The sequence below is a fragment of the Saccopteryx leptura genome, chromosome X (assembly GCF_036850995.1).
Source record: "Saccopteryx leptura isolate mSacLep1 chromosome X, mSacLep1_pri_phased_curated, whole genome shotgun sequence".
Taxonomy (NCBI): Eukaryota; Metazoa; Chordata; class Mammalia; order Chiroptera; family Emballonuridae; genus Saccopteryx; species Saccopteryx leptura.
This window is the reverse complement of record NC_089516.1, coordinates 9,932,647-9,960,230: the sequence shown is the minus strand read 5'-3', so window position 1 is coordinate 9,960,230 and position 27,584 is coordinate 9,932,647. Positions and strand designations below refer to the sequence as shown.

The window sequence follows — 27,584 nt, the reverse complement described above, 5'->3', positions numbered from 1 at the left end:
AAATAAGCCTCAAAAATTCCTTTAACCAACCAGAAAACCTAATCATGTAACGTGTGCATGTGTGCACACATGAAATTTACACTCCACTACGGAAAATGACACCCATGTCTCCAGTTACACGTGGGAGAGCACCGTCAGTTCACACGGCAGGACGACGCTGTGTGAACAGTGCGTCTCTCTTTACCCTAGACACACACTCACCGCAACTAGTTCACCTCACACCAGGCCCGCCGCGGGCCTAGGCCATGGAGCTGGGCAGAACAGTCCTCATTCTCATAACCATTTTTCAGTTCTATTATTTCTTTGGTTAAAGCACATATAGTTGAATTTCCGTGTGTTAGGTATACATACCCACCTAAGGAGATTCCACGGTATGCACAATTATAGACACTATAATGTGAGCATATACAGGCAGTCCCCAGATTAGGAATAAGTATTTATATGCATAGAAAGATAAAAATGAATACTATGTTAAGACAAACATCAGTGTAAGTTGCATTTAATAGGTAAATGTACCTGTTTCAACTTCCATACAGACTCAGCTGAAGAACAAACCTCCAGCACCGATCTCATTCCTAATCCCGGGACTGCCTGTGCTCTGAGAACAATGCTGAGTGATTAGGGCATAGAGAATTTTGTTACACTTTTTATCAGAAAATTATACAAGTAAGTAAACAGATAGTTTCCCTAGTTTCAAGGTACTTTTTTGAAGAAAAAAAAAGTAATAGTATTATATGAGACCCACGTTTGGTAAGCTTGGTATTACGTTGACAAATTTAATGTACTAAATGTACTGGTATTCTTGAACCTGGCGACCATTACCTAAAAGTGACATAAATATTCTAAACACAGGCAAGTCAAACGAGCGCAGGTCTTTCCAGTAACGTGGTCTAATCTCTCCAGTTCACCTTCTATACGAAAAGTTCACAGAAATAAAAAGCCAAATGCTTTCTAACACACACAAGCCCTTCTCAATCGGGAGCACAACACAATGAGCATGACCCAGGTGCTACAATACATGTAGAGGAAGTTTACACGTTTCAAATGGCTCTGACTACAAGTAGGCAATTAATTTGTTTTGTAAGAACAGAACTTACAAACTCTCTCTCTCTCTGATGTTTCTCGTCAGCGTCCTTTATCAGCTGTGTCGTCTGCTGAAGCTTGGCATCCACGAGCTGTTGTTGCAGTTCCTTGTGTTTGAACACTTTATCAATATGCTGCAAGGAGAGGCACATTCTCCCGTCACTTAATGAAAATGGAGCAAGCACAATGACAAGGAAACATAACACGAATTACAATGCCTCACTTTTCTTTTTTGAGAGAGGCAGGAACATTGAGCTGCTCCTGTATGCGCCCAGACTGGGAATTGAACTGGCAACCTCCACACTATGGGACACACACCAACCAACTGAGCTATCCGGCCAGAGCTTAGTTTTCATGGCTTTTTAGAAAGATTCAGGGCGAGAGAGGGAAGGGGGATGGGAAGTGATGGTTGTCTCACCCGTTCGTGCATTTTTGGTCACTCCCATGTGTGCCCTGACTGGGGATTGAACCCGCAACCTTGTTTCAGGAGACACTCTCTACCGACTGAGCTAACCAGCCAGGGCCCACATGCCCGGCTTCTTACCCTGCTTTCCCTGCTACTGCCAGCAGAGCTAATAACAGTGTGTCGTTTGATCCTGCATCTCAGGAACAGGACTCTGTCCTACTGCCACGTACCCCTCCCCTCTGCAGGTGGCCCATCAAGCGCCTTGGCAGCCACACACCTGCAGTTCCTATTTCTACTATACAATGACAATGAGGCTCAAACTGTATGAATAAAAACACAGAGAAGGAACTCAAACTGTTAACCTATACATCATACACGAAATTCCTGGATGTTTTTTCTCCCCCTTAAATTTTCCCAAATTTCTCAGTTGGAAGAAGCATGCTGTGTTGTCAGAATAGCCCTAGACAGATCCCCCATTGCTGAATCCTAGTCCCCAAACCATGGGGGGCTGGCCATGCCCACAATGCACAGCTGTAAAAGCCAATCCAATGGTTATTCTAGGTCAGCTGAGGGGGCCTGGTGCATTGTAGCCATTTGGGAAAAGGCTATTAATTCCAAATAAAACTGTTAAGTGGTTATTTATATATAATAAAGTCATCAGAACATCCCTTCTCAGATGCAGAAAGACTAACTTCCTGACCAAAGAAAGAACACTTGATAATGTTCAAAGTAATAAGACACAATAATGTGATTTAAACATATAGTATTCTCTATGGCAGACTGTTACATTAAACAAAACTGAAAGAACAATTTTAAGAAAGTTGAGGGCCTTGCCTGACCCAGGTGGTGGCGCAAGGATAGAGTGCCGGACTGGGATGCGCAAGGACCCAGGTTTGAGACCCCGAGGTCACCAGCTTGAGCACAGGCTCATCTGGTTTAAGCAAAGGTCACCAGCTTGGACCCAAGATCGCTGGCTCGAGCAAGGCGTTACTCGGTCTGCTGAAGGCCCACGGTCAAGGCACATATGAGAAAGCAATCAATGAACAACTAAGGTGTCACAACGAAAAACTGATGATTGATGCTTCTCTCTCTCTCCATTCCTGTCTGTCCCTGTCTATCCCTCTCTCTGTAAAAAAAAAAAAAAGAAAGAAAGAAAGAAAGAAAGAAAGAAAGAAAGAAAGAAAGAAAGAAAGAAAGAAAGAAAGAAAGAAAAAGAAAGCTGAGGGCCTTATAATCTAATAGAAAATTTACTCTCTAGGACAGAAAGTTTCTTCAAAACATACACTCTAACAATAAAGAGAGAATATGAAATCTTTATGTTAGAGACTGGAGATATACCAACCAGTAAAAACGATGGGATTTATTTGAATTTTTTTTTTTTGTATTTTTCTGAAGTTGGAAACGGGGAGGCAGTCAGACAGACTCCCGCATGCGCCCGACCGGGATCCACCCGGCACACCCACCAGGGGGCGATGCTCTGCCCATCCTGGGCGTCGCTCTGTCGCAACCAGAGCCACTCTAGCGCCTGGGGCAGAGGCCAAGGAGCCATCCCCAGTGCCCGGGCCATCTTTGCTCCAATGGAGCCTTGGCTGCGGGAGGGGAAGAGACAGAGAGGAAGGAGACGGGGAGGGGTGGAGAAACAGATAGGCACCTCTCCTGTGTGCCCTGGCCGGGAATCGAACCCGGGACTTCCGCACGCCAGGCCGACACTCTACCACTGAGCCAATCGGCCAGGGCCTGAATCTTTTTTTTATTGAGAATGTATGTCAATGATGATAAATATTATTTTAGAACAAAATCATGTGGCCACCGTGTTTTTCCTAATTTTTTTTTCCTTTACAGAGACAGAGAGAGAGTCAGATAGGGACAGACAGACAGGAACAAAGAGAGATGAGAAGCATCAATCATCAGTTTTCGTTGCAACACATTAGTCGTTCATTGATTGCTTTCTCATATGTGCTTTGACAGAAGGGCTACAACAGACCGAGTAACCCCTTGCTCAAGCCAGCGACCTTGGGTCCAAGCTGGTGAGCTTTGCTCAAGCCAGATGAGTCCGCGCTCAAGCTGGCGACCTCGGGGTCTCGAACCTGGGTCCTCCGCATCCCAATTCAACGCTCTAGCGACTGCACCACAACCTGGTCAGGCTATTTGAATCTTTAACCAAATAGTTTATAAAGAAAAAAAGGGGGCCCTGGCCAGTTGGCTCATTGGTAGAGTGTCGGCCTGGCGTGCAGGAGTCCCAGGTTTGATTCCCGGTCAGGGCACACAGGAGATGCGCCCATCTGCTTCTCCACCCCTCCCCCTCTCCTTCCTCTCTGTCTCTCTCTTCTCCTCCTGCAGCCAAGGCTCCATTGGAGCAAAGTTGGCCCAGGTGCTGAGGACGGCTCCATGGCCTCTGCTTCAGGGGCTAGAATGGCACCGGCCACAATGGAGCATCGCCCCCTGGTGGGCATGCCAGGTGGATCGGTTGGGCGCATGTGGGAGTCTGTCTGACTGCCTCTCTGCTTCTAACTTTGGAAAAATACAAAAAAAAGAGCTAAAGGCAATGAGTGATAAAAAAAAATTTTTTAACTTTTTGAAGGGTTGTATGTAAAACTTTAAATTAATATAATCTAAGGTTTGTCTTGAACACTGGAGAAAGTAACCCAAAGAAGATGCCACAATCTTTATTTTTATTTTACCAGCTATTTCTACCGATTTAAGACATACAATGCAGACAAAAGTGGAACACTTTACTAAATTAAAAGGCAGGGGATGTACTGTTTAATAACCGTTACACCTCTAACCTTGGCCATTTGACCTCTAAAGTGAGGGACCTTACAAAGCAGGCTATCACCTACTATATGTAGAAGTCTTTAGTTGGAAGCCAATGACCCAGATTGGCAGCCATGGATCCTTCCAGTAAACTTTCTTCTTCAACAGGTGCCACGTATGAGGGTTCAGAAACTGGTTCTTTTTTCCTCCCAAATAGTATAAGCGCCCCATTTAAGTAAAAATCTGAAACATAGGTATAATACAATGGTGGTGTGGACTGAACAGATTGTGACAGCTGTCGGAGATGAGGCATTCTGGGGCCAAATGCTTATTATCAGCCTAAATCAGCATGAACAAGCCTGCATGCTAACATGACAACCTCCCGGCACCACATGGGAGAGCAGTACTTCTGAACATGCTCTAAGGACGGATGTGCCTCATGTACCCAAGTCTGCTGAGCCCCACGCTGCCTTCCGGCCACGTGGGGGCTGAGCCTCTCCTAACGAAGGCGCGACTTCCCCCACGCACACACACAAGTCCTACAACACCCTGGGCCGTGTCACAGCAGCTGTGGCCCTTGAGTAGTGAATGGTGACACGGTCTTGCCGACAGTGAGAAGTGTGCGAGCCCACGAGACCCCTTACCTCCTCCCTCAGCGCGTACTGTTCGATGAGCTTCTTCAGCTTCTCTCCCAGCTCAATGTTCTCCTGGCGCAGCTTGGCATTGTGTATGTCGTGCTGCTCCAGCTGCGCCTGGATTTCATTTAAAGTAATCTGGAAGTGTGCAGTTGCTTCTTTCCGTCTTTCTTCCTCCTCTCGGGCCTGCTGCATATTTTCTTCCTTATTACGGAAAAGAATTTCTGTTAATGTACAGACCTTTGGAGACTGCTGCCCCGAGGCAGTGCTTCTGAGCTCTCAGTCCTTCCCTCTATTCATGATCAGAAGGCTCGCATTTGAAAGCAAGCTGCTTTGCCTAGATGCTCAGGGAGAAGCAAAGTGCCCTGCTGTAGATGCTGTGTGGCCACCTGACACTCACTACACTGAAAAACAAGCAAGGAGCTTGTCCACCCAGACACCCCTCCACTTCTGTTCCCAAATACCCACCTCACTGGTTCGGAGAGGAAGCATCTTACATAAGCCTCAAAGATAAATCCCTTCTGCCAGGCCTGTGGGGGCGCAGTGAATAAAAGGGTCGACCTGGAATGCTGAGGTCACTGGTAAACAACCCTGGGCTTGCCTGCTCAAGGCACACGTGACAAGCAACCAATGAACAACTAAAGTGAAGCAACTATGCTTCTCAGTCCCCCCTCCCCTCTCTGTAAAATCAATAAATAAAATCTTAAAAAAAAAAAAGAGATCAATCCCTTCTTACAGCTGATTTTCCGGATCACACCTTCTACTTCCTAGGGGCAAAAGGACAAATGGAATGTGCATCTTAAAAAGCCCACCTCGGGCCCTGGCCAGTTGGCTCAGCGGTAGAGTGTCGGCCTGGCGTGCGGGGAACCCGGGTTCAATTTCCGGCCAGGGCACATAGGAGAAGCGCCCATTTTGCTTCTCCACCCCCCCCCCCCTTCCTCTCTGTCTCTCTCTTCCCCTCCTGCAGCCAAGGCTCCATTGGAGCAAAGATGGCCCGGGCGCTGAGGATGGCTCCTTGGCCTCTGCCCCAGGCACTAGAGTGGCTCTGGTCGCAGCAGAGAGAACCCCCCGAAGGGGCAGAGCATCGTCCCCTGGTGGGCAGAGCGTCGCCCCTGGTGGGCGTGCCGGGTGGATCCCGGTCAGGCATGCGGGAGTCTGTCTGACTGTCTCTCCCCGTTTCCAGCTTCAGAAAAATACAAAAAAAAAAAGCCTACCTCGGCCCTGCCTAATTGGCTCAGTGGTAGAGCATCGGCTTGGCGTGTAGGAGTCCCAGGTTCAATTCCCAGCCAGGGCACACAGAAGTGCTCATCTGCTTCTCCACCCCTCCCCCTCTCCTTCCTCTCTCTCTCTTCCCCTCCCGCAGCCAAGGCTCCATTGGAGCAAAGTTGGCCCGGGAGCTGAGGATGGCTCTATGGCCTCTGCCTCAGGCACTAGAATGGCTCTGGTTGCAAGAGAGCAACGCCCCAGATGGGCAGAGCATCGCCCCCTGGTGGGCATGCCGTGTGGACCCTGGTCGGGTGCATGCGGGAGTTTGTCTGACTGCCTCCCCGTTTCCAACTTCAGAAAAATACAAAAATAAATAAATAAAAATAAAATAAAATAAAAGCGCTCAGGAACTGGGCAGTTGGAATGGCCAAGGACAAGCAGCTGAGGAACAGCCGGAGGGGCTCAGCACGGGCTCTTCCTTCCTGGGCTCATTCTGCCTCTAGTCTGCCCCACTCGCTTTTCACTGCCCGGCAGCGTCTCATACACGGTAACGAACTACATCAGCACCCAGCAGCGAACTGGCAGCTCGCTGTGGCTCCAAGGAGAGCTTGCTCTACACAGCAGTACCCTAGATCCCCAAGCAAGTATGATGGACACTGAGGAGGACCAGGCCAAGCAAAAAGAAAGCAAAGTGGTAGAGACACGGACTGACTTTAAACAGGCACACGGTGATTATGAAAATCTGAGGCAGTCTCCCCTGAGAAACAGAACAATGAGCTAACTAACCTTTAACGTCTTGTTGTGACGCTGAAGCTCCCTGCAAAGAGACTCCAGTTTGCTTCTCGCCAGGATAGCCTTGCTGTGCTCACTCTGCAAGTGAACTTTCTCTTTCACAATCTGGGCTTGCTTCTTCTGCAGAATCTTCATTTGCTTCTGAACATTCCTGCTCTCCTCCAGCTAAAACAACAAGCACTTTACATTTAGGAAGTATATTGAAAACCTTTGAGTTACAGATGGAAGAATTACAGTCAGAGCTACAAACACATTTTCAATAACCAAATAGTACAGTGTAATACTTTACTTTCAATTTTTCATGCCACTCCACTCTGCCAACCTTGTCTTTTTCGGTTGCGATAGGAAACTAAGCAAAAAAAATTAGGTTTGAAAATATTATCTTAATCTATTTTCTTACCAAAAAAAAACAAAAACAAAACAAAAAAACAAACCCTAGGCAGTTGGCTCTGTGATAGAGCATCGGCCTGGCGTGTGGAAGTCTCGGATTCAGTGTTCGATTTCCAGTCAGGGCACACAGGAGAAGCAATCATCTGCCTCTCCACCCCCTATCCGCAGCCATGGCTCATTTGAGCCAGTTGGCCCCAGGCAGGAACTGAGGATGGCACCATGGCCTCACCTCAGGCGCTAAAACAGCTCAGTTGCTGAGACACAGCACAATGACCCCAGATGGGTAGAGCATCGCCCCATAGGGGGCTTGCCGAGTGGATCCCAGTTGGGGCACATGTGGCAGTCTCTCTGCCTCCCCACCTCTCAATATAAACAAACAAAAACAAAATGTTTTCAGATAACTTTTTAGGAGTCAGCACCATTAAATTTTATTTTTCTGAAAGCACACACAAGCTACTTTAATGAAACAGCCCTCCACAGTAGAACTTGATAAGCAACGCTCAGGTTCTTTGCAAGTGAGAGGGGAATCACGACAATTTCAGGTTTGGAGCAAATGAGTCTATTTCAAAGTCAAAACACTATTAGATAAGATGGCAGCCTTACTGACCTTTCACTGAAGGAAAGGATGCTGAGTCATGATTTCAAGAGCAAGACTGACACCTTGTGGCCTTTCAAAACATACCAAGCGTCCTATAGGTGATGTGCTTACACCTATTAAAAATGCCCTTCTGGCCCTGGTCAGATAACTCACTTGGTTAGAGAATCGTCCTGACACACAGAAGGTTGCTGGTTCAATCCCTTGTCAGGGCAAATACAGGAACAGATCCATGATCCTGTCTCTCTCTCCCCCATCCCCCACCTTCCTATTTAAAAAAACAAACAAAAAAACCCTTTATAAAAATTCCTGTCAGAAACTACTTTTTATAAAGTCCTCAGCCCCTCTCTGGCCCACAGACTGCTGCAGTTCCCAGAGGCTGCGGCTCTGCTCCAGCAGGACTCACTGGAACCCCATCCTGACTGCGGGTTCCCCACTCCCCTGCCCTCCTTTGTCATCTGTGTGCAGTCCTAAAAGAAATTCGGCTTTGAGCTGTCTTGTTTTACTGTGGCTACTAACTGAAGAGTAGGATATTTTCTTTTCTTTCATTTAATTAATATAAGCTTAAATAGCCACACGTGGCTAATGGCTCTTTCGACAGCACAGCAGATTATATTTCTAGGAGTCACGCAGGTTCCCACATAGCTATAGATCAGGGACACTGAACTTTTTCTGTCAAGATCCAGAAAGTAAATATTTGAGGCTTTGCAAGCCACATATGGTACTTTTTGTGTTGTCCTCCTTTTAAAAATACCATTTTAGCCCTGGCTGGTTGGCTCAGTGGTAGAGCGTTGGCCCAGTGTATGGATGTCCCAGGTTTGGTTCCCAGTCAGGGCACACAGGAGAAGCGCCCATCTGCTTCTCCACCCTTCCCCTCTCGCCTCTCTCTCTTCCCCTCCTCTCCCTCAGCTATGACTCAAGTGTAGCATGTTGGTCCTGGCACTGAGGATGGCTCCATGGTCTCTCCCTCAGGTGGCTAAAAATGGCTCTGGTTGCAACGGAGCATCACCCCTTAGTGGGCTTGCCAGGTGGATCCTGGTTGGGGTGCATGCAGAAGTCTGTCTCTGCCTTGCCTCGCCTCCCCTCACTAAATAAAAAAAATGAAATAAAATAAAAATAACAGTTTAAAACTCTGGCCGTTTGGCTCAGTGGTAGAGCGTCGGCCTGGTGTGCAGGAGTCCCGGGTTCGATTCCCGGCCAGGGAAGCACTCATCTGCTTCTCCACCGCTCCCCCTCTCCTTCCTCTCTGTCTCTCTCTTCCCCTCCCACAGCCAAGGCTCCATTGGAGCAAAGTTGGCCTGGGCGCTGGGGATGGCTCTGTGGCCTCTGCCTCAGGCGCTAGAATGGCTCTGGTTGCAACAGAGCGACGCCCCAGATGGGCAGAATATCGCCCCCTGGTGGGCATGCCGGGTGGATCCCGGTTGGGTGCATGTGGGAGTCTGTCTGATGCCTCTCAGTTTCCAACTTCAGAAAAATACAAAAAAATAAAAAATTAAAAAATAACAGTTTAAAAATGTAAAATCCGCCTGACCAGGAGATGGCACAGTGAATAGAGAAAGCATCAGCCTGGGACACTAAGGACCCAGGTTTGAAACCCCAAGGTGGCCAGCTTGAGCACGGGCTCATCAACTTGAGTGCAGGGTCACCAGCTTGAGTGTAGGAACATAGACATGACCCTAAGGTCACTGGCTTGAGCAAGGAGTCACTGGCTCAGCTAAAGCCCCCCAGGCAAGGCACATATGAGAAAGCAATCAATGAACAACTAAAGTATAGCAATCATGAGTTCATGCTTCTCATCTCTCTCCCTTTCTCTCTCCTTTCCTGTCTCCCTTGTAAAAAAAAAAAAAAAGGAAACACCATTCTTAGCTTGTGGGCAATATAAAAGCAGGCCTCACTGGATTAGGCCCACAGGTTGTGTCATATTCCTCTTTGAAAAAATATACCACAAGGAACACACTTTATTGATTCATTCACTTACCCATGAGCATTTGCATTGTTTCCAGGTTTTATTACTCACAATGGTATGAACATTCTCAAGTGTTTCCTGGCATACACATGCAAGAATTTCTCCTGGGTGCAAATCTAGAAGTGGGGTTAGGAGGCAGTGATTTCTAATGTTCTACGTATTTCACATTACTATGCTACGTATTTCACATTGTCTGCCAAAGTGGCTGGCAAACTTCTTCTCCCGTTACAGATTTACTATTAATTTTTTTAAGTAAGAGGAGGGGAGATAGACAAGACTCTCCCACATGCGCCCTGAGCAGAATTCACCTGGCAACCCAGTCTGGGGCTGATGCTCGAACTAATCGAGCCACTGGCTGCAAGAGGGGAAGAGACAGAGAAGGGGGAGAGAGGAAGAGAAGCAGATGGTCACATCTCCTGTGTGCCCGACTGAGAATTAAACCTGGGTCGTCCGCATGCCAGGCTGACACTCTATCCCCTGTGCAAACTGACCAGGGCCCTATCAACGATTTATAAGCAATCACGTAGAGGCCCATCCTCTCCAAAACGTGGTGGGATCAGAACTCTTCATCTGTACCACCACAGTGGCCACGGAACGGCATCCTGCTGAGGCCCCCACTTCTAGGTGTCTGCAGAGCTGTTTCCCACCCCTGTGAAATATCTCTCACAGATCTCTCGCCCAGCTTTCCATTGGTTTCTTTTTGCATTCATTTGTAGGTATTACTAAATTTTTTGTTGATTATATTTGTTGAAAACATGTTCTGCCAAGGCCGTGTCTTCTCACATTCTTTTCAAGTGTCTTTTGACAAAGTCTTAGTTTTAATATAGTCAATACTTGAAATCTTTTCTTGGACAGTGCCTTTTGTGTTGGAAGAAATCCTCCCCTTAACCCAAGTTTGGAAAAATATTCACCTGTTAACGAATCTAAATAAAACCTAAAAATTTTAAAGCTTAATTTTTGACATTTAAATCCTTAATCCATTTAGAATTGATCGCTATATATGAGTAAGGATGGAATTTCATTTCTTTTCACATAGCATATCTACTTTTTAAGTTCCTTTAATTTTGTAAGGGCAGCAATTCTCCCCCAAATGCATCTATAGATTCCGTGAAATGCTCTTTAAAATCCCTAAGGGGTGCTTTTTTCCATGGAACTAAGTTGAATCTAAAATTTTATAGAGAGGAACAGTAAAGAATAGGCAAGATACTTCTGATGAAAAAAGTAATAAGGAGGATATACCTACCCAACCAGATAACAAGATTTCTTACTAGCTAAACTAATCCACACAAATATAGGAAAAGACTAGCACTATAATGTGCTTAAGGACCACGTTCTAGCCCTAATGCTATCCATACTCAGCAAGAGAAATGTGATTTCATAAGTTCACGTGAACTGGTGAATGTGGCAGCCACAAGGTCTCCTCCATGGACAATCCCGATGACAGTGCAGTGCATCACTGTACCTACTCTACAGGACTTTGGTACATGTCTGTGCCACAAGAAATCAGCAATGTCAAAAGATGCTGTAGCAAAAAGAGCATAGGATAGTGATGGCAAAAGAAGTTTTCTGAAAAATCCTTGGGAAAAGGCTACTCCCTTGATGGTCTCACTAATACATAACACATATCCTCGACCCTGGCCAGTTGGCTCAGTGGCAGAATGTCGGCCTGGCGTGTGGAAGTCCCGGGTTCGATTCCCGGCCAGGGCACACAGGAGAAGCGCCCATCTGCTTCTCCACCCCTCCCCCTCTCCTTTCTCTCTGCCTCGCTTCCCCTCCCGCAGCCAAGGCTCCATTGGAGCAAAGTTGGCCGGGCACTGAGGATGGCTGCACAGCCTCTGCCTCAGGTGTTAGAATGGCTCTGGTTGCAGCAGAGCAACGCCCCAGATGGGCTGAGCATCACCCCCTGGTGGACATACTGGGTGGATTCTGGTCGGGCGCATGCAGGAGTCTGTCTCACTGCCTCCCTGCTTCTCACTTCGTAAAAATATAGAAACACACACACACATATATCCTCCACCTTCTAAAGAAATCAAGCTTTAGAACATTTTCTGAAGAGTACACATTTTGTCCTTCAGGTTTAGCATAAACCTAAATCAGAGAGAGGGTACTCACTAGGCAAGTGTTCAGTGTGTCACATCCTGAAATGGATTTACTAATTATTACTGGCACTGAAAAATAACTGTGGCTTCCCCAATTCCTCCCCCCACACACACACAGACACATAAAAACAAAAGCCACAAACAGAAACACCCTAGGTCCTTACTACTTCAAATGTGATCCAAGGGCCGACAAAATCCTTATCACCACCTGACAGCTTGTTAAAATTAAGACTCTCATGCCCAACCCAGAACCAGTGAATCAGAATGTGCCTTTTAATAACCGTCCCAGCGACCTGTGTGAGCCTCAGGACTGCCCTAAGCAATGATCTGTCCTTTCTTCTCCCAACCCATTCCTGGCTAACTGCTCTAGTCTGGTAGCTGATCTTACATTGCTTTCTCTGTCTTTCACTCTTTTCTCCATCTTTTCCTTTCCCCTTTTTCATTATGTTCTTTATCCACCACTTGTCACACGCCTCTCCTCATGCGGATGAACCCGAAAAGCACTGTCTTCCACAGCCACCAGAAGTGTCCCTTTCCTGAAGCAGGCAGCTGAGCACACTGCGCTTTCTGCCCCCTCTGTGTTTGTCCCAGGTCATTTTCACTGATATACAAGGGTTCCTGATGCTCTAAACAGAAGGTCCCAGAGGGCTGAATGCCTGCTACATGCAGGTGTATCTGACCCCTTTACAAACTGAGGGAAACTGTTCTCTGACTTTTTCCCCATGCTTCAGCTTAAAAAGGATGGCAGTGTTTCTATGTTGAGACTGCTTTCTTAATTTTAAAGAGAAAATTAATGCTGCTTAAAATAACATAGGCCCAGAACAAATGAGGTCAATTTCTTTGGAAGATGGAAAAATGCCTGGTGCACAGTATATGCCAAATAAAAATTTCCTGAGACACAGTATTGTCTTAGTAGACTATTTCAACTCACAATTTCAACCACGATGGCTAGAGCCATTAACTCTAGAATAATACCCTTGGGAAAAGTTTAATATCAGAGCCACTACACCCCAACAGACTAAAATCACCATAATACAAGAATGAAAAGGCTGATTTAGAAATACTCGAAGACTGAGTTTTATAAAATTTATACCGTATCTTAGCATTATAATGTTCTGTATGTATCACCTTACAAAATAATGCCATACAAGCAACAAAAAGCCCTGAAAATCAGATTCTCCTCTTTAATTCTGGTATAAAACATACCTTTACATTTAAAGCTACGTCAATATCACATTTTTTTTTAAGTGAGAGGAGGGGAGATAGTAAGGAAGACTCCCACATGCGCCCCAACTGATTCCACCTGGCAACCCCGCCTGGGGCCAATGTGCAAGTACTCAGCTATTTTTAGCGCCTGAGGCTGCACACTTGGACCAATAGAGCTATCGCCAGTGCCCAGGGCCATGCACAAACCAATCCAGCCACTGGCTGCAGTAGGGGAAGAGGGAGAGTAGGGGGAACAGAACAGGGGAGAAGCAGATGGTCACTTCTCCTGTGTGCCCTGACCAGGAATTGAACCAGGACATCCGTAAGCTGGGTCCACACTCTATCCACTGAGCCACTGGCCAAGGCCAAAATCACATTTTAAAAAACTTATCAAGCACATACCAATTCTGCTATACTTTTTATGAACGTCACTCCCTTGATTTTAATACTCACGAGATCAGCGTATTTCTTACAGAGAGCTGCCAGCTTCTCTTCTGGAGTTGAAAGGGTGTTTAGGGCTTGCATCAACAACAAAACTTCTTTTCCTAATTGTTAACAAGATAATAAATAAGTCCTGTCAGAATCAGATCAAATCTAACCTGCAAATTCTACATAACATTTATATGTTCTGACATCCAGAGTAAAATAATTTATGCCTATAACTAGAAATAACAGATTTACCAGCTAAATTAAGAAAACTGTTTTTAAATTCAGATTAGCAGACACCCCCCTCCGCCCCATCCCAAATTTCTTCACTCTAACACGGCTAGCTATTCCTAAGAACTTCTGCTGAAGGCTTCACATTTCTCCGCTTGAGCACTGATGTACAAGTTAAGACAAAGGCCAAGTTACAAAGGGCAGAATTTTTTTGTTTTTATTTACTGATTTTTAGCGAGAGAGGAAGGGAGAGAGACAGGAACATTGATCTGTTCCTGTATATGCATCAACAGGGGATCGAACCGGCAATCTCTGTGCTTTGGGTCAGTGTTCTAAGCAACAGAACTACCAGCAGATTTTTTTTGTGAAAGCTTTCTCCTACCCAAGTACAAATACGGAAACAACTTCAAAGGGAATTTAAGTTGGAACTCTCTGCCTAAGATATACATACTCACTTGTGACGTGTTTTTTCCTATGAACTATTTAAGTAAGATCTGATGATTTAGAAAGCATATTCCATGTGTTAACCAAATTCAGTGCAAATAAAAGATGTCAAGCCACCTCTTCCCTTTGGTAACAGAGCTGAACAACAATATTTAAAGACTGGCAAGGAGGAGCAGGTGGCTGAGATAGGAGGGGACAAGTGGCATTTCAAAATAAGTGCTAACATTTCCTAAACTGGGTAATATATATTTTTATTTTTTTAAATGTTCACACATGTAGGATAGATCATTTTTTAAAAATTTATATATATATATATATATATATATATGGTATATGGTATAGAAACTATGAGGGGAAAAAAACAGGCAATAGATTACTTTTCTATCTATATGAAATTTTAGTAAAAAAACCTTCTCTTATTCAGCCCAAGGCCAATGAGAATTTTAAGAGATGACTAAACATAATTATTAAATATTAGAAATACCGTAACCATAATGTAGAAGCAATTTTTACGGTTTTTCATATGTGCCTTGACCACGAGCCTTCAGCAGACCGAGTAACCCCCTGCTCAAGCCAACGACCTTGGGCTCAAGCTGGTGAGCTTTTGCTCAAACCAGATGAGCCCTCGCTCAAGCTGGCAACCTCAGGGTCTCGAACCTGGGTCTTCTGCATCCTAGTCTGACGCTCTATCCACTGCGCCACCGCCTGGTCAGGCAATTTTTACGGTTTTTAAACTTAACACTCCATCTAGGTACTTGTGACATACAATTCATATAACATAAAACCTCCCATTTTTAAGTGTACAGCTGAGTATGTTCACAAAGTTGTGCAGCTATCACCACTGTTGAATTTCAGGACATTATCATCACCTTAAAAAGAGAATTCCATACCCCCAGCAGTCGCTTCCCATTGCTCCTTCATCAAAGCAACCACTACTCTTTCCATCTCCATGGATTTGCAAATTCTGGACATTTTATGGAAAATGGAATCATATATTATGTGGCTTTTGTGTCTGGTTTCTTTCACTTAGTATTGTTATGAGGTTCTGCCTGGCCTGTGGTAATCCAGTGGACAGTGTCAACCTGGAATGCTGAGGGCACGGGTTCAAAACCCTGGGCTTGCCGGGTCCAGGATCATATGACAAGCAAGAAGCAAGCAATGAACAACTAAAGTGAAGCAACTATGAGCTGATACTTCTCGCTCCCCCCATCCATTCTTTAAAATCAATAAATAAAATTTAAAAAAAATTATGAGGTTCACCAACATAGGAGGTATCAGTATCATATTCCTTTTTTTCCTTAAGATTTTAGGCCCCAGCCAGATCACTCAGTGGTAGAGTGTCAGCCCGGCATGTAAGTCCTGGGTTCGATTCCCAGTCAGGGCACACAGGAAAAGAACCTATCTGCTTCTCCACCCCTCCCCCTTTCCTCCTGTAGCCATGGCTCAAGTGGTTCAAGCAAGTTGGCCTCGGACACTGAGGATGGCCCCATGGCCTCTGCCTCAGGTGCTAAAAATGGCTCCAGTACAATGGAGCAACAGCCACAGATGTGAAGAGCATCACCCATAGTGGGCTTCCCAGGTGGATCCTGGTAGGGGCACCTGCCTCCTCTTCTCTCACTAAAATAAAAAAAGTACTTTTAAATTTTAAAATATTTTATTGATTGATTTTAGAAAGAGGATAGAGAAAGAGAAAGGCAGGAGCAGGAAGCATTAACTCATAATAGTTGCTTCTCTTATGTGCCTTGACTGGGCAAGCCTGGTGTTTTGAACCAAACCTCAGCATTCCAGGTTGATGCTCCCTATCCAATGAGGCACCACAGGTCAGGCCCACTACACTCCTTTTTATTGCTGAATAACATTCCACTGTAGAGATATATACCATTCATCAGCTAACGGGTGACAGCTGTTTGGACTTTTGGGCTATTATGAATAACGCTGCCACAAAAAGGCGTGCATCAGGTTTTGCATGGATGTGTTTTCAATCTTCTTAAGCACGTATGCAGAGGTAGAACTGCCTTAAGACTCTCTTCCCTCTGCTGTTACACATATAATTGGGGCTGCTAACTTTGAAAAAAACTGTCTTGTCCATAAGGGATTGAAATTATTTTTTGTAGCCCAGGCCAGTTAGCTCACCGATTTGAGTATCGTCCCAAAATGCCAAGGTTGTGGGGTTCAATACCTGGTCAGGGCCCATATAGGAAGTAACCAATCAATACATAAATAAGTGGAACAGCAAATAAATGCTTCTCTTTCTGCTACCCCTCACCTCTATCTTCTTCTGTCCCTTCAAAATCAAGAAATAAAAATAAGCCCTGGCCGGTTGGCTCAGTGGCAGAGCATCAGCCTAACATGTGGAAGTCCCAGGTCCGATTCCCAGCCAGGGCACACAGGAGAAGCACCCATCTGCTTCTCCACCCTTCCCCCTCTCCTTCCTCTCTCTTCCCCTCCCGCAACCAGGGCTCCATTGGAGCAAAGTTGGCCCGGGCGCTGAGGATAGCTCCATGGCCTCTGCCTCAGGCACTAGGAATGGCACTGGTTGCAACAGAGCAACACCCCAGATGGGCAGAGCATCAGCTCCTGGTGGGCATGCCAGGTGGATGGATCCCAGTCGGGCGCATGCGGGAGTCTGTCTCTCTGCCTCCCTGCTTCTAACTTTAGAAAAATACAAAAATAAAAATTAAAAATAAATAAATAAATAGCCTTGACCAGATAGCTTGGTTGGCTAGAGCACTGTCCCAAAATACAGAGACTGCAGGTCGATCCCCAGTTGAGGCACATACAGGACCAGATCGATATTCCTGTATCTCTCTCTAAATCAATAAAATAAACATTTAAAATAAATGAAATTTTTATTATTATCAATTTTTAAGTTTTCCAATTTAGCAGAAAATGGATTTAATAAGAAAGATAGTTCTAATTTAGCATACAGAAAACCATACAAATTAAATACTGTTACTGTTAAGTGTACTAAGCATAAAAAACTTTAGGGGCAACCAGTAAGACTAAAATAAAAGGGGATTTCAGGACGCAGGGCCAGAAACCCAGACGGTGTCCAGCTGCGCCTAAGTCTGGCCGGTGCCACCTGCTTCCACAATGCCCCCCAAAAACAGGCTCAGGTCGGGGGCAGCAAAAAGGCGGAGCAAAAATAAAGGAGAAGATTATCAAAGACAAAACTTTTGGTCTAAAGAGAGGAGCAAAGCAACAGAAGTTTATCAAGGCTGTCACTCATCAAGTTAAATTTGGTCAGCAAAATCCACGTCAGATAGCACAAAGTGAAGCGGAAAAGAAGTTAAAGAAAGATGACAAGAAGAAAGAATTGCAAGAGCTAAATGAACTGTTTAAGCCTGTAGTTGCTGCTCAGAAAATCAGTAAAGGTGCAGATCCCAAATCTGTGGTACGTGCATTCTTCAAGCAAGGACAGTGTACTACAGGAGATAAGTGTAAGTTCTCTCATGACCTCACTCTGGAGAGAAAGTGTGAGGAGCGAAGTGTTTACACTGATGCAAGAGATGAAGACCTTGAAAAAGATACTATGGATAACTGGGATGAGAAAAACTGGAAGAAGTAGTGAACAAGAAGCACGGTGAGGCGGAAAAGAAAAAACCAAAAACTCAAATAGTGTGCAAGCATTTCCTGGAAGCTACTGAAAACAACAAAGATGGCTGGTTTGGGGTATGCCCTGGAGGGGGGGATGTTTGCATGTATCGTCATGCACTTCCTCCTGGATTTGTATTGAAGAAAGATAGAAAGAAGAGAAGGAAGATGAAATTTCATTAGAAGATCTAATTGAAAGACAGCGTTCTACCCTAGGTCCGAATGTTACCAAAATTACTCTAGAATCTTTCCTTGCATGGAAGAAAAGGAAAAGACAAGAAAAGATTGATAAATTTGAGCAAGATATGGAAAGAAGAAAAGCAGACTTCAAAGCAGGGAAAGCATTAGTGATCAGCGGTCGTGATGTGTTTGAATTTCGTCCTGAACTGGTTAATGATGATGATGAAGAAGCAGATGATACCCGCTATACCCAGGAAACAGGTGTCGATGAGGTTGATGATTCAGTGAGCATTAATGACATAGATTTAAGCCTGTACATCCCAAGGGATGTAGATGAGACAGGTATTACGGTAGCCAGTCTTGAAAAATTCAGCACATATACTTCAGAAAAAGATGAGAACAAACGAAGTGAAGCTTCCGGAGGTAGGGCTGAAAATGGTGACAGAAGGGATTTAGAAGAGGACACAAAGAGGAGGGACAAGGAAATGGGATCATCAGTGCTGTTCCTGCTGATGAAAATGTTTTTACCAGGGAAGATTTGGATGAACTAGAAGAAGAATTAAACACACTTGATTTAGAAGAATGACACCAAAAAAATCAGTGAAAAAATTAAACCAACTCAGCATGAATCAGAATTGACTACATAAATTTTTTTTTCCACCTAGAATTCTTCAACAGAATGATTTATTTTTCATGCTGATTTTGGACAGCTTACTCTCCTCCAGAAAGAATATTCTCCTTACATCTTGTCCTCTGACTTTGGCTACATCTCATAGTAAGTTCAGAGTAGTTCGTGATAAATTGAAAATATGGTCATTGCAGAAAATGGTTGTTGTAACTGTCTATTCAAGTAGGAAGTGTTATTGCTTTTCCAGCTTTTGATCTTCATTGGGCATATGTTTACTATAAGGACAGCATAAATTTAAAATACCCTTTATTTAATGCAGTTTTTAATGGGTGATTTTATTTCGTTTGTATTTATATGTCTAAAAGACTGCCTAAAATACAAGTGCTGTACTTCATAAAGGGAACTGCATATGTAGATTCAGTGTTGTATGTCTTTGGACAATTAAATGGACATTTAAAGTGAAACTTCTTTAATCTGACAGGATCAGCTGCAATGCCCTGTGATAAAATGTTTTAAACTTACCCCTTTTATTTTTGCCAATAAAGTTGTAAATAAAGACCATCATACACTAAAATAAAATAAAATAAAAGGGGGGGGGGATTTCAGATTTCATAACAAGATTCAACATATCATATTCTTAGTCCTGAATCTCAAACATAGCAGGAGAAAGAAAACATATTGTTGAAAGCCTGTCATAATATTCCTTCTGAACTATTTTTGACTAGTTTTTTTTTTTTTTGACTAGTTTTTAAATAAAGTGACCAAGTAAATAGTTTTCACAGTAAATTTTGGTCAGACTAGATTAGATATAAATTTGGCAAGTTGAAGACTACTATAAAATTGACCCCAAATTTTTCACAAAAGCCAATTCCTGATGATTTAAAGAGAACTTCCCACTTTGCTCTCTTCACCTCCTGCACAGAACTGCAGCAGAGAAGCAGACAGACCCCACTGAAGACAACAGACAGACACGGCAGCTGATCAGCCACCTCCATACTGGCCACTACAAGCGTGTCCATAACCAGCGGGGCGGCAGGAAACACAAGCAAACGAGCTGCGTGGGGAAACTGCGAACACTGAGCAGAGATTAGTACCTAAGGTTTTGTCTTTGTTCCGGCTGCACTCTGAATCTTGCTGACCATCAGGGGGATCTGTTCGAGCCTCTTGCCCAGGTATTTCCTCTCTTGACTCTTCTGTGCAGTAGATGGTGCTCACCAAACCTCTGTTTTTTGTTATAAAGTCACTGCCTTCATCTTCTTCCAGGGAATGCCTGTTACTTGTGCCCCCACAATTTGAGTCTTGATGTGGAAGAATATCGTTCGGCTGAGAGCTGCGCAGCACACCCGCTCTCACCCCGAGACCGCACAGTCCAGCTTCTTCCATCGTGCCGATCACAAACTAGACAAGAGGGAGGAGAAAAAACAGACCAAAAATGGTCAAATCAATGTTAACAACCAATAGTACACCATAGGTTGACAGCTTTTTCTTTTTTAGTGGTTTTTTAAATTGATGCAAATATGGTAGGTAGTTTCAAAGTTTCACTGAGATGACCTAAGTCAAGTAGAAGAAAAATAAAGTTAAAACAGATCATGCAGTTAAGTGGTTCCAAAGGAAGCAATAAATCTAAACTTATTTCACTATAAAAACTCCACTACTTAATTAGCATCTTAACAAACGTGGAATTACTCCAAGTTAATGAACATGAATTATTCTGGTCCGGATGGTAACTAGGCTTTTGGTGGTGATCACTTTGTAGTGTATGCAGATGTCAAGTTATAATGTTGCACACCTGAAACTAACATTATATTCCAATTTTACCTCAATTAAAAAAAAATTATCCTGGTCCTATACTAAAGAAGATGGTACAGAAGAGATACCTCACTAGCTGTCCAGCAAAACCCCATGTTCCTCCACCATCCCGAAGAACTGGAATTGCTGGACCACATCTACTAACCCAAGGGTCGGGAACCTATGGCTCGCGAGCCAGATGTGGCTCTTTTGATGGCTGAATCTGGCTCGCAAACAAATCTTTTTTTTTTTTTTAATTTATTCATTTTTTAGAAGGGAGAGAGAGAGAGAGGAGAGAGACAGAGAGAGAGGGGGGGAGGAGCAGGAAGCATCAACTCCCATATGTGCCTTGACCAGGCAAGCCCAGGGTTTCGAATCGGCGACCTCAGCATTTCCAGGTGGACGCTTTATCCACTGCGCCACCACAGGTCAGGCCAAATCTTTAATAAAAAAAATAACGTTAAAAATATAAAACTTTCTCAAAAAAATATATATAAAACATTCTCATGTATTACAATGCATTCATTTTCTACCGCTCATGTTCATGGTTGCAGGTGGCTGGAGCCAATCATAGCTGTCCTCTGAGACACCACCAAATTTTTATTGAATAATGCGTAATGTACACAGGTCGTATGGCTCTCACGGAATTACATTTTAAAACGTGGGGTCAGGCCCTGGCCGGTTGGCTCAGTGGTAGAGCGTCGGCCTGGCGTGCAGGAGTCCTGGGTTCGACTGCCCGCCAGGGCACACAGGAGAAGCACCCATCTGCTTCTCCACCCCTCCTCCGCTCCTTCCTCTCTGTCTCTCTCTTCCCCTCCCGCAGCCAAGGCTCCATTGGAGCAAAGTTGGCCCGGGCACTGAGGATGGCTCTATGGCCTCTGCCTCAGGCACTAGAATGGCTCTGGTTGCGGCAGAGCAACGCCCCCTGGTGGGCATGCTGGGTGGATCCCGGTAAGGCGCATGTGGGAGTCTGTCTGACTGCCTCCCCGTTTCCAACTTCAGAAAAATACAAAAAAAAAAAAAACCCAAAACCTTTGGGGTTCATGGCTCTCTCAGCCAGAAAGGTTCCCGACCCCTGTCCTAACTAACCCCTTACATCGGGGTGGGACTCCTATGGGAAGTGCCCACCAATGGAATGCAAACCCAAGGGATGAGTGCCCCTTCTGCAATAAGACTTTTATTCTCAGGATATATTCTTTCTCTACCATCTCCTCCCCATTCTGGCTGAATGCAGGTCTCCAAGACCCTACAAGACGGCGGAGCCACAGGATAAGAGAGGCCTGGGCCCCTAAATCCCATGTACATACGGAAAGTTCCCCTTCTTACAAAGAACATCTATACTGCTATTATAAAACTACAAGACTTCAAAGATGAACCTGGAAATCATTACACTGTGTGGAAAAAGCCAGACAAAAACTCCAGACACTATCCACACCAAAACCACTATTAGAGGTGCAAAAAATTCCATTCCTAGCACGTTAAGCCACAAAATTTCGAGAATGATATTTTAAGCAGCTATTCCTACTCTAACTAATATAGATACTAAGCATGTGAGAGATGGCTTTTAATTTTCTTTATTTATTCATGGGGGGGGGCAGAGAAAGGGGAGAAGCAGGAAGCATCAACCTCCATATATGCCTTGACCAGGCAAGCCAAGAGGTTTAGAACTAACGACCTCAGTGTTCCAGATCAATGCTTTATGCACTGTGCACCACAGGTCAGGCAGAGACATGGTTTCATTCTAGGGTTTTATTCTCAAATCAGTAATTTTACTTTATTCTTTCTTCTATCATATTGTTAACCCCATTTATTTATGGGTCCTCCCTTGTGAACACTGCTTGGTCATAAAATGTAGCACAAATTTAAATTCTGTACATTTCATTTCTGTGTAAAAGAGCTGCTTCTTTTTTTTTTTTTTGAATAATACAATCGGGTGGGTATCTAATATCTCTTATCATAAGTGGACAAAAGCTACTCTCCAAAGTTAACAGAAGAACAGAGATTATTTCAAATAATAATAATATCTGACCAAAGAACTAAAAATAATTTAAAGTATCAAAGCAGGGGACAGGTTAGGGAACTAAATCTTTATCTTTTATAAGTACTGTGCTTTTGAAAAAGCAAGTTTAGCCTGACCTGTGGTGGCGCAGTGGATAAAGCATCGACCTGGAAATGCTGAGGTCGCCGGTTCAAAACCCTGGGCTTGCCTGGTCAAGGCACATATGGGAGTTGATGCTTCCAGCTCCTCCCCCTTCTCTCTCTCTCCTCTCTAAAAAAATGAATAAATAAAATAAAAATTTAAAAAAAAAGAAAAAAAAGAAAAAGCAAGTTGGTACACCCACTTTGAAAACTCATTAGTGTCTGACCAGGTGGTGGCGCAGTGGATCGAGCATCAGACTGGGACACTGAGGACCCTGAGTCAAAACCCCAAGGTCACAGGCTTGAGCGCGGGCTCACCAGCTTGAGTGTGGGATCATAGACATGACCCCATGGTTGCCAGCTTTAAGCCTCAAGTCACTGGCTTGAACAAGGGGTCACTGGCTCAGCTGGAGCCCCCTGGTCAAGGCACATATGAAAAAGCAATCATTGAACAACTAAGGTGCCGCAAACATGAGTTGATGCTTCTCATCTCTCTCCCTTCCTGTCTGTCCCTCTTCCTCTCTCTCTCTCTAAAAAAAAATTTTAATGATAAAGTTTAAGAAATGTCCTCTGTTGCCTGACCAGGTGGTGGCACAGTGGATAGAGCGTCGGATTGGGATGCGGAAGACCCAGGTTCGAGACCCTGAAGTCGCCAACTTGAGCGTGGGCTCATCTGGTTTGAGCAAAAATTCACCAGCTTGAACCCAAGGTCGCTGGCTCAAGCAAGGGGTTGCTCGGTCTGCTGAAGGCCCGCGGTCAAGGCACATATGAGAAAGCAATCAATGAACAACTAAGGTGTCGCAACGCACAATGAAAAACTAATGATTGATGCTTCTCATCTCTCCGTTCCTGTCTGTCTGTCCCTGTCTATCCCTCACTCTGACTCTGTCTCTGTAAAAAAAAAAAAAAAAAAAGAAATGTCCTCTGTTAAATTTCATTACTGCAGAAACTTCTTAAAGCCATGACAATGCCCCGGTAACATACGACAAAAGTCTTCATACCAAACGAAATGTCAATTATCATTTTAACACTACATTATACATATAACTACTAGTTCTACCTCTACTTTATATCAGATATTAAACTGCCACATACTAGTTAGGCACATAATGTTAACAGAAAAGCAATACAGGAAGGAAAACCCTGAGTACTGCTTGATCAGGTGGTGGCACAGTGGATAGAGCGTCAGACTGGGATGCAAAGGCCCCAGGTTCGTGACCCCGAGGTCACCAGCTTGGACCCAAAGTCACTGGCTCGAGCAAGGGGTTACTCAGTCTGCTGAAGGCCCACAGTCAAGGCACATATGAGAAAGCAATCAATGAACAACTAATGTGTTGCAACAAAAAACTGATGATTGATGCTTCTCATCTCTCTCCGTTCCTGCCTGTCTGTCCCTCTCTGACTCTGTCTCTGTAAAAAAAAAGAAAGAAAGAAAGAAAACCCTGAGTACTATTAGTACCATCTTCCCCAATTTTTAAAGAATAATTTTCAAACCTCTTCCCTGAAATCCATTAGTAAAAAGAATATGGCTATAAAACCACAAAGTTGCCTGACCGGGCAGCGGCGCAGTGGATAGTGTCGGACTGGGATGCGGAGGACCCAGGTTCAAGGCCCTGAGGTCGCCAGCTTGAGTGAGGGCTCATCTGGTTTGAGCAAAAGCTCACCAGTTTGAGCCCAAGGTCGCTGGCTTGAGCAAGGGGCTACTCGGTCTGCTGAAGGCCCACGGTCAAGGCATGTATGAGAAGACAATCAATGAACAACTAAGGTGTTGCAATGCGCAACATAAAACTAATGATTGATGCTTCTCATCTCTCCATTCTTGTCTGTCTGTCCCTGTCTATCCCTCTCTCTCTCTTAAAAAAAAATGTTGACTTTAGATACTGATGAAAATTTATTAAAATGTAATTAAAATGAAGTTTATCTATCTCTAACACATAATAGAATTTCTCAGAAGCATCATGATAATAAGCCTCATGAATATCAGAAAACATGGTTTCAAGCTATATCCAAATATAATAAGCAAGCAATTCTGAAGATTGGGAACATAAATAATTTTCAAAGGAAAACCTGAAGCCTAGCCCTAAGATCAATTTTAAAAAGTGGCCCTGGCTGGTTGGCTCAGCAGTAGAGCATCAGCCCTGCATGTGGAAGCCCTGGGTGTGATTCCTGGCCAGGGCCCACAGGAGAAGCACTCATCTGCTTCTCTACCCCCAACCCCTGCTCCTTCTCTCTTTTCCTCCCACAGCCATGGCTCCAATGCTTTGAGCAAGTTGGCCTCAGGTGCTGAGGATGGTTCCATGGCCTTGCCTCAGGCACTAAAATAGCTTAGTTGCTCAGCAATGGAGCAGTGGCCCCAGAAGGGCAGAGCATTGCCTCGTAAGGCGCCTGCCGGGTGGATCCTGGTTGGGGCACATATAGGAGTCTCTCTGCCTCCCCACTTCTCAATTAAAAAAAATTTTTTTTTAATAATAAAGCTACCTGAGGACTGAAACTTGTTATAGTTTTTCAATTCTATTAGTCATTTTTAACACCTTCACTGAGCTGTAATTCGTATACCATACAATTCACAACTGAAAGTTATAATTCACTGGTTTTTAGTGTGTTCAGTTGTGCAACCATCACAATTTTAGAACACTTTCATTACCTCAAAAAGACACTTAGTACACTCTAGCTATAAAACCCCTAATCCTCCCAATATCCCCAGCCATAAGTAACTAATGTACTTTGTCTCTACAGATTTGGTTATTCTAGACTTTCCATATAAATGAAATTATACAATATGTGGCCTTTCGTGTCTGGCCTCTTTCACACAGTATAATGATTTCAACATTCACCCATGAAACCCTGTAGTTGCATCCCGTATATATCAGCACTTCATTTATTTTTATTGTCAAATAATATTCCACTGTACAGACATACCCTATTTATTTATCCACTCATCAGCTGATGGGCATTTGGATTATTTTCTACTTTTAGCTATCATGAAGAATTCTGCTATGAACATTAATGTTCAAGTTCTGTGTAGACATATTTACATTTCTCCAAGGTATATGACTAGGAGTGGAACTGCTGGGTCACATGGTCAATCTATGTTTTTGGTTTTGGGGTTTTTTTTTTTTAATTTTTTATTTTATTTATTCATTTTTAGAGAGGAGAGAGAGACAGAGAGGGAGAGATAGGAGAGAGAGACAGAGAGAGAGAAGGGGGGAGGAGCTGGAAGCATCAACTCCCATATGTGCCTTGACCAGGCAAGCCCAGGGTTTTGAACCGGCGACCTCAGCATTCCAGGTCGACGCTTTATCCACTGCGCCACCACAGGTCAGGCTTCAATCTATGTTTTAACCTTCGGAGGAACTGCCAGTTTTTCCAGTGAGTGCACCATTTTATACTCCCCCCCAGAAGTATATGAGGGTTCCAATTTATCTACATCAACACTGTCCTTTTGATTGTAGCCACTCAAGTATGAAGGTATCTCATTTAATGATTACTCATGTTGAAAACCTTTTCATGTGCTTACTAGCCATCTGTACACCTCTTTTGGAAAGATGTCTATCTATTCAGATCCTTTGCCTATTTAAAAAAAAAAATGTATTGATTCATTTTAGAGAAAGAAAGGAAGGGAGAGACAGGAATACTGATCTGTTCCTGGATGTGCCCTGACCGGGGATCGAACCAGCAACTTCCATGCTTTGGGACAATGCTCTAAACAGCTGAGCTATCTGGCCAGGGTATCTATTGCCCATTATTAAGTTGGGTTGTTATTTTATTATTTAGTAAAGAGTTCTTTACATATACTAGTCCCTGATCAGATACATAATTTCCAAGTATTTTCCATTATTACTGTTCTTCAGTCTTTTTTTTTTTTTTTTTTTTACATAGAGAGTCAGAGAGAGGGATAGATAGGGACAGACAGACAGGAACGGAGAGAAATGAGAAGCATCAATCATCAGTTTTTCATTGCGACACCTTAGTTGTTCATTGACTGCTTTCTCATATGTGCCTTGACAGAGGGCTACAGCAGACTGAGTGACCCCTTGCTCGAGCCAGCGACCTTGGGTCCAAGCTGGTGAGCTTTGCTCAAACCAGATGAGCCCTCGCTTAAGCTGGCGACCTCGGGGTCTCAAACCTGGGTCCTCCACATCCCAGTCCGATGCTCTATCCACTGCGCCACCTCCTGGTCAGGCCAATCACTCAATTTTAACTAAGAACACTGGAAGTATCAAAGAACATATGTAAATTTCATTAAAATTCTAAGCACAGTCAGATAAAAATTAATCCTTAACATAAATGGATTCTCAAATGAAATAAAAAATGCTAAGACCACCCACCCAACAAAAATGGGCAAACTGCCTGACCTGTGGTGGCGCAGTGGGTAAAAGCGTCGACCTGGAACACTGAGGTCACCAGTTCGAAACCCCAGGCTTGCCTGGTCAAAGCACATATGGGAGTTGATGCTTCCTGCTCCTCCCTCTGTTCTTTCTATCTCTTTCCTCTCTCTGTCTCTTTCTCTCTCTGTGTCTCCTCTCTCTAAAAAAATGAATAAAATGTAAAAAATAAAAAAAAATGGGCAAACAACATGAAGTCACAGAAAGAAAATACAAATGGCTTGTAAACATACATGTAACTCTACTCACAATCAGAGAAGTGCAACTTTAAACTATCAGGTATCATTTTTCACATCAAAAACTTTGAGGACATTGGTTAAGTTGGGGTGTGGGGTATTGTCAAGCATTTCTGACTATGGGATCAATTGGTTTAACCACTAGGAGTCCAATTCAAGGCGGGCACTGTCTGGGAGTGGCCCCCAGGGAGCATTCTGGGAGGAGAGTGCTCTGTATCTTGCTGCCGGTCTGGTTAGAGAGCTGCATGCATCTGTTACTACTCAGCATTTACATACTGACAATGGTTTCCTGGGTGAAGGGACAGAGAGATGGACAGAGATGTGAGAAGGGAAGTATATAGTAAACTAAATTGTCTGTAGTAGAATCTAGGTGGTGGCAATATGGTTGTCAGCATCCAATT

General features: G+C 44.1%; 1 protein-coding gene and 1 pseudogene across 3 annotated transcripts in view; one reads left to right on the top strand and one right to left on the bottom strand.

Moving 5' to 3' along the window:
• Positions 1–27,584, bottom strand: part of TXLNG (taxilin gamma) — a 64,954-nt gene that overhangs the window by 16,409 nt on the left and 20,961 nt on the right. For all 3 annotated transcript variants that reach the window (XM_066357102.1, XM_066357104.1, XM_066357103.1), the window contains 5 exons: positions 19,730–20,033; positions 13,586–13,677; positions 6,871–7,041; positions 4,888–5,082; positions 1,098–1,217 (listed from right to left, as the gene is read on the bottom strand). In XM_066357102.1, coding sequence (XP_066213199.1) covers positions 1,098–1,217; positions 4,888–5,082; positions 6,871–7,041; positions 13,586–13,677; positions 19,730–20,033 — 882 coding nt within the window. The remainder of the gene's footprint in view (positions 1–1,097; positions 1,218–4,887; positions 5,083–6,870; positions 7,042–13,585; positions 13,678–19,729; positions 20,034–27,584) is intronic.
• Positions 15,722–18,728, top strand: LOC136385937 (zinc finger CCCH domain-containing protein 15 pseudogene; annotated as a pseudogene).